The sequence below is a fragment of the Hordeum vulgare genome, chromosome 1H, assembly GCF_904849725.1.
Source record: "Hordeum vulgare subsp. vulgare chromosome 1H, MorexV3_pseudomolecules_assembly, whole genome shotgun sequence".
Classification (NCBI taxonomy): domain Eukaryota; kingdom Viridiplantae; phylum Streptophyta; class Magnoliopsida; order Poales; family Poaceae; genus Hordeum; species Hordeum vulgare.
The window spans coordinates 253227424-253234736 of NC_058518.1; the positions used below are offsets into that span (position 1 = coordinate 253227424).

Here is a 7313-nt window from a genome sequence, read left to right on the forward strand (position 1 = left end):
TCCATTCGGGGACTAATGATGGGGTTATAGTCCTAGGGTAGGGTCATAGGCCTGACCTGTAGGTCCTACCCAAGGACTACCCCTCACAAAGGACAAGAGCCTTAGTCAGTTCCGACTGAATTAAGGAGTCCCCATCATCCAGTCGGTAACAGGTCCTCGATGATCCAGTCGGGGACTAACATTCAGAGGATATCAAGCTGACCGACTGGATACCACTCGGTACATCGTAACCCCCCTGGAGGGAAATAGTCGTACGTTTCCAGGTGCATTTATTAGCATTTAGGTCATCGTTACCTGTAACGTACGCATTCAATCGCCACTACTCCACCCCTATACCGGAACCATTGTGGAGGGCAGCGCACTCCATATAAGCCACCCTCCCCCATCGGTAAAGGGGTTAGCAACTCATTGTATTCCCTATTCCACTCGACAACAAGCTCCCTGAGCACTGAGACGTAGGGCTATTACCTCCACCGTAGAGGGGCCTGAACTCATACATCCTCGCCGTAGCTAGGACTCTGCCCATCCTTTTCGTACCCTACACATCTACTGTCAGGCTTATACCCACGACAGGCCCCGTTCGACTTGCCAACCTCATCACCAACCATGCCACGCACCGCATGATCCAGGACAGATGTGTCGCCAACCGAGCTGAGCGGGTGCTTGTCTCCTAGGCCGATGCTCGCCACCATGTCCACCACCACAAGGCACGGGAACGTTGCCGCCTACTGATACTTGTGATCTGCGTTGGATTTTCCATGAAGAGGAACGGGTAATTGCAGCACAATACGGGTAATTATTTCCCTCAGTTCAGAAACCAAGGTTTATCGAACCAATAGGAATATCAATCCTCAACCGTCTTTAGCGGCTGCACACCAGGGACGAAGCTGTAGTATAGTCGCTGGGGTCAATTGACCCCAGTGCCTTTGAGTATTTGAAGGTTACTATGTCTAGCAATACTACGTTTGACCCCAGCCAAAAAATATATTTGACCCCAGCCCAGCACCTGGTGTACAGCTTTACAAAGCGCCAACACACAAGGCCCTTGGCCCATAAGACATGGCTTAGGCTAGCTTACACAGGTACATACGTACGCGTATACGAGTAACTTCCTCTCTTCGCTATCGTCAGGTCGCCTCTCGGTCGCATCTCCTTCGCCTATTGCCCTAATCTAATCGCTGACAGCGGCGATCCCCAATCTTCAAGGGTGATTCCGGCTGGCCGGCCGCGCTGCGGCATAATCTTTAATCTCCGATCATTCTCTCCAACGTTGGCAATTCTCAAGCAGGTACACCGTACAGGCGTACACCAATCTCTTTCTCAGTTTCTCTTGGTCTCACGGTTAACAACTCATTCTCTCTAGATGGAGATGTCTAATTACTAAGTTTAATTTATGGTTTTTGCTGAATCTAGGAGGCTAGTACTAGAAGGATATGGACAGATTTCTGCTGAAACGTACTGGACTAGAGACTGATCTGGCAGGGAATTCAAGGTCAGTTAGACTAAGGCAAGATCAGGCACCAAATATTGGTACAACTAGTACAACACACATTAATTTGGATGAACTTCCTTTTGATCCGGCTAATCGAAAAAGAATATCACAGTACACTAAGAATCCAAAGAAGCAAGATGAGATCAGAAGAATATATTTAACTAGAGGACCTTATAGGCCACAAGAAGGCTTTATATATCCTCAAAAGACCATCGGAGGATTCGAGCGAAGATTCAAGCCAAAATGGTATAAAGATTATCATTGGCTAGAGTACAGTGATAAAGTGGATAAGGCATTTTGCCAATGTTGCTATTTGTTCAGGGATTGCATCGATGGTCAAGGTGGGAATGATGCATTTGTTGTCAATGGTTTCTCTAGTTGGAATAAGAAATACAGATTAGATACTCATGTGGGTGAGGTTAATAGCTATCACAATGTAGCTGCGAAAAGGTGTGATGCCTTGATGAATCAAGATCAGTCCATTAAGGTTGCCCTCAACAAGCAAACTGATATTACAAAAAGGCAAAATTGTATTCGGTTGAATACTTCTGTCGAATCAGTTAGATACTTGTTACATCAAGGTTTAGCTTTCCGTGGCAATGATGAATCAGAGGAATCCAAAAATAAGGGGAATTTTCGAGAGTTGGTACAAACATTAGCAAATCAAAATGAGGATGTGAGGAATGTAGTTCTTAAGAATGCTCCAAAAAATTGCAAATGGGTGTCTCCAGATATTCAAAAGGAACTTGCAAATTATTTTGCAAAGGTAAATTACTAAAATAACTATTCTTTATTTATTTCATATGATTTATCTCTTTGAGCACCCAAAATGATATTTTATCTTGTTTATTACACATAACATTGAATTCTATTCTTGAAGAAATTGGTGGAGATGTCTTCAGTTTGTTGATTGACAAGGCTTCCGATGTGTCGGACAAAGAACAAATGGCTGTTGTGCTGAGGTATGTTGACAAGCTAGGGTTAATCCTGGAACGACTCGTTGGGATAGTACATGTGAAGGAAACATCGGCAACGTGTCTCAAGTCAGCCCTTGAGAAATTGCTTATTGATATTGGATTAAGCTTCAAGCAAGTTAGAGGACAATGCTATGACGGGGCGAGCAATTTGAGGGGCGAGTTCAATGGTTTGAAAGCTAAAATTCTAGAAGAGAATAGATCAGCATATTACGTGCATTGTTTTGCTCACCAACTCCAATTGGTTATCGTAGCAATTTCAAAGAAGGATGGAGATATTGCAGATTTTTTTTACATGATCTCCCTTCTGTTTAATGTTGTTGGAGCTTCATGCAAAAGAAAAGACATGATCAGAGAGACTAATAGGGAGAATGTAAAAAGAGGCATAAGTAGTGGACGAATTAGTACCGGCACAGGGTTGAATCAAGATCAATCACTTCAAAGGGCGGGAGACACCCGTTGTGGTTCTCATTATAGAACCCTCTCAAGCTTAATTCAGTTGTTCCCATCAATTGTTAGTGTCCTCAAGGATGTATCAAAAGAAGGCAAGAAAGATTCCAAGAAAAGTGAAGCACGTGGTCTTCTATCATTTTTTGGAACCTTTGATTTTGTTTTCTATTTGCACATGATGTTCCATATATTAGGGAGTGCCAACACTCTGTCACATGCATTGCAACAAAAGGATCAAGATATCTTGAATGCAATGTCATGTGTGAAGTCAACAAGGAATGATCTACAACAACTAAGAGATAATGGGTGGGAATCACTTCTAGAGAAGGTATATTCATTCTGTGAAGAACATGACATTCCCAAACTGAACATGCATGATGAATATATCAATCGACATAATACACAGAAAAGAACCAATATAACAAACCTACATCATTATCAAATAGAGTGTCTTAACACCGTTATTGATTGGCAACTTCCAGAGTTTGATGACAGATTCAATGAAGTAAATTCTTCATTGCTTATTCACATGGCTTCTTTCAATCCAAAAAACTCTTTCGCTGCTTTTAACCCGGAGAGTTTGCTGAAGCTAGCTGAGTTTTATCCTCAGGATTTCCATTCATCAAAATTGATGGATCTTGGGCATGAACTTCGGATTTACATTGACAAAGTCCGAGTGGACAAAAGATTTGCCAATTTGGATGGCATTGCAGATCTTGCTAAAAAATTGGTTGACACTAAGAAACATCTTGCTTTCCCTTTGGTGTATCAACTTCTAAAGTTGGTACTGATTTTGCCCGTTGCCACGGCGTCAGTGGAGAGATGTTTTTCAGCAATGAATATTGTGAAGTGTGTTTTACGTAACAAAATGGGCGACAAGTTCATGAGTGACTCCTTGATTTGCTATGTGGAGAAAGATATTTTTCTACCATTACGAATGATGCCGTAATTGATATGTTTAAGAAAATGAGTGACCGGGAAGGCAAACTATAAAATGTGAGTCTCACATCACTGTAAGTTTGTAACATTTTCTCAATGCGATTTATTCTCTATATTATTTTTACACACCATTCATGTGAATATAATATATTTCTCTTGTTGATCCTTTTCAGGAAGTTACAAATGAAATTGTCGGAAGTCTTTTCTACTTATTTTATCTTTAATGTGTAAACAAATGGTTTTATGACTTCACGAAACTAGTACTTGGTATGACTATCTTGTTATTATGATACTGATTATATCATTGGCTAGTTGCATATTTTCGTTCTTCATGTTTCCCTTGGATGTTATTTCTATTGTGCTATAATGGGCATATTTTTGGGGTTTCCTTTTTATATTGCTCTCGGCATGAGCACGCCATAGCCTGTGCTATAGTGGGCATTGGATATTGGTTGACCCCACTGATCATTTTTTCTAGCTTCGTCCCTGCTGCACACAAAAGAACAAACAACTTGCACCCAACACGGGCAACAGGGTTGTCAATCCCCTTGATCTCGTTATTTGCAAGCAAATGAGGTGTGTAGATAATTGTAGACAATCGTAGATTGCAAAATAAAATAAAAAACAAATATGGACAACAAGGTAAGGATAAGTTTTGTAAATATATAAGTGAATAGACCCGGGGGCCATAGTGATCCCTAGTGGCATCTTTCATGAAAGCAACTTACGGTGGGTAAACAAATAATTGCTGGGCAATTGACAGAAAATCTGATAGTTATGCAATGTTCACGGCAATGATCATGTGTATATAGGCATCACATCCATAAGCAAATAGGACGACTCCTGCCTGCACCTACTAATATTACTTCACTTCAAGAGCATTTATATGCTTGCCTCTCTTCACTTCACTTCTAGAGCACCTACTACTATTAAATTCATGACAAAGAGAGTAATGCTTGGAGAACGATGACATGATATAGAAAAAGTAAACTAAATCAATATGAATAAAACCCATCGTTTTATCCTTAGTAAAAAAACACAAAGACGTATATCATCCCCTTGTGTCACTTTGATATAGAAACCCTTCACGTTGAACCCATTACAACGCATTCCTCTCACTAAAGAACTATCAGTCTACTTGGCTGATACGTATCCAACATATCAATAGTTTATGAAGTATTCATGCCATGTTCACCTATGTTTACAATATTTTATATGGATTTGATGTAATTTTTGTGATTTATTTAGAACTAACTTGAGCTAACGTTGTTTTTAGCAGAACTATCATGGTTTTGTTTCTTGTGCAGAAAATGGAAGTTCTCGAAATTGCTCAAAACTTTTTGGCGATTTTTCTAGAACATATGAGAAATATTGGAGCAAAGAACTACCAGAGGGGAGCCACCCGTGGGCCACAAGCCAACATGGCACGGCCATCCCCCTGGTCGCGCCCTGATGGCTTGTGGAGCACACGTGGCTCCGTTTGGCATGATTCAAACGCTGAAAAATTATATATATATATATATATATATATCAAAACCCTCAGAAATAGACAGAACTTCCACTCCGTTGCCGCACCTCTCTGTATCAACAAAAAACCCATCTCGAGCCCTTCCAGTACCATGTTGGCAGCGAAATCATCTCCGGTGGCCATCTTCATCATCCCCGCGGAGGCCATGATGAGGAGGGAGTAGTTCACTCTCGGGGCTGAGGGTTTGTAACAGTAGCTATGTGTTCAATATCTCTCTCGTGTTCTTGAAATGGCACGATCTTGATGTATCACATGCTTTGATTAATGTAGTTGGATCATATGGTGTTCGTGTAACAGACCAAGTGCTCCCCATTTCCATGTTTGTAATATTGCGTGTATGTATGAACCTCCCATGTTTGCCCCATGTGGTTTGAGTAATAAATTTTCTTCATGTCATTCTTTGTTGTATCATGGCATCATATCATCATACCATAATGTTTGCATCATGCTTTGTTGAATGTGATGTGTGGGAGTGAGTGTGTTGAGTGGGATTGCATGATGAGGTGTGTGGAGTTGATGCCATGTCCATTTTCCTATAAAACTTCATTCCCATCTCCCTTTAAATTCAAATTTGTTGAATGTTTTATTTTACTTTCCCAAGTTCCTAAATAAAAATGTTCCAAAGTTGTCAATTTTTAGGGTATTTTAAAATAGTTCTTAGCCATGTGTGTAATTTCCTATTTTGTGGCTTTTGCAAAAACAATTTCTATAGTAAATAAAGGGTGATTTATTTGTTTTCTCTATAAATGCCAAACCCTTATTTAGAAATTAGTGCATGTTTTTGTGAGTTCAAAACTATTTTCCTTTCTCTCAAATTCTTTACTAAACTCCCCTGGCTATTTATTTTGTTTGCTGCTATTTATTAAAAAGGCAACCCTTTTTTCTGAGAGAGAGCAGCAACAGCCATCCCATGTGCCCTCAGGCCCACCAGCGGCCGAGCCAGCCAATAGTTCTCACGGCCCACTAGCGCGGCCCTTCTTCCTCCTTCGTACGATAGGACATCTACAGTGTCCACGTCGGCTATGCCTCCGATTTGACGGTCGGGAGAGGTCCCTAGTGTTAGAAATTAATTAGTAGATTAATTAGCCAAGGGATGTGTCCAACCCCGAACAGTCGTGTCTCCTCTCTCTCTATTGCCAACAGGCACCTGTTCTGGAGGGATGCCTCTGAACAGACACCTCTTCTTCGCACCTCTTCCAGATGTATATATACTTGAGAATCAATAGAAATTAGGACTAATCGTCCATTCACTTTCATTCAACCTTGTTTTATTCTTACACGTTATCAGCACGATCCCAGCTGAGCGATTCCATCAGTGAGACGGTTTCCGACTACAGCATTGCCCGCCCGCGAGTTCATCGGCAACAACTTTTGATTCAGCGTGGTGGCGCCGCTAACATGCCGTCCCTCAGCCCGGCGGAAGCACATCCAGTCGGCAGCCTCACACCATGAATGGCCTCAATCTCTAACTGCCCCTTTGATTCCTACATGAATATAGGACATGAATGAGAGAAAGAAGAACGGGGTTGCAGGGGCATTAGCATACATCGAACCTTTCAAGTTGAGAACATGAATCAAGAAAAGGTAAAACGTCTCACTCTATTAGCATCGTCGCTAGACTTGGTGGTGACGCTCGTCGCCATCAGGATGTTAACGATGACTGCATCAGTTTCATCTGGCCTCGGCTCGCACTGGACTGAAACACCAGCACCACAGACCTCGCCTCCCACAACGGAAATGGTGGTGGGCCCTCAGGCACTCGACCCCGTGTCCCTACCTCCATGCTGAGGCAACACCGTCGGACGCGGCTCTTTCGGGTGCGCACGCACCGGCGTCCTTTGACCGAGGCGACGACGCGGCCACCGTACTGCATGGCGCAGCCACCATGTCGAGCCCGCCCGTGCGAGCGCCGTGACCTCGCCGCCTGGCA

The 7313-nt window shown here is 42.3% G+C and overlaps 1 protein-coding gene across 1 annotated transcript; it reads left to right on the plus strand.

Moving 5' to 3' along the window:
• Positions 1-2209: 2209 nt before the first annotated feature.
• On the plus strand, positions 2210-3865 carry LOC123398314. Its single transcript, XM_045092796.1, has 5 exons — positions 2210-2258; positions 2373-2612; positions 2787-2984; positions 3240-3244; positions 3401-3865. Exons 1-5 carry the CDS (start codon positions 2210-2212, stop codon positions 3863-3865), a joined length of 957 nt encoding a protein of 318 aa, XP_044948731.1.
• Positions 3866-7313: the final 3448 nt, after the last annotated feature.

Bases quoted from the DNA above. Each gene is read 5' to 3' on its own strand.
- LOC123398314 (XM_045092796.1), top strand. From the start codon at position 2,210: ATGGGTGTCTCCAGATATTCAAAAGGAACTTGCAAATTATTTTGCAAA. The intron at 2,259-2,372 runs GTAAATTACTAA...CTATTCTTGAAG, and splicing joins TTGCAAATTATTTTGCAAAG to AAATTGGTGGAGATGTCTTC. The intron at 2,613-2,786 runs GCAATTTGAGGG...TGTTTAATGTTG, and splicing joins ACAATGCTATGACGGGGCGA to TTGGAGCTTCATGCAAAAGA.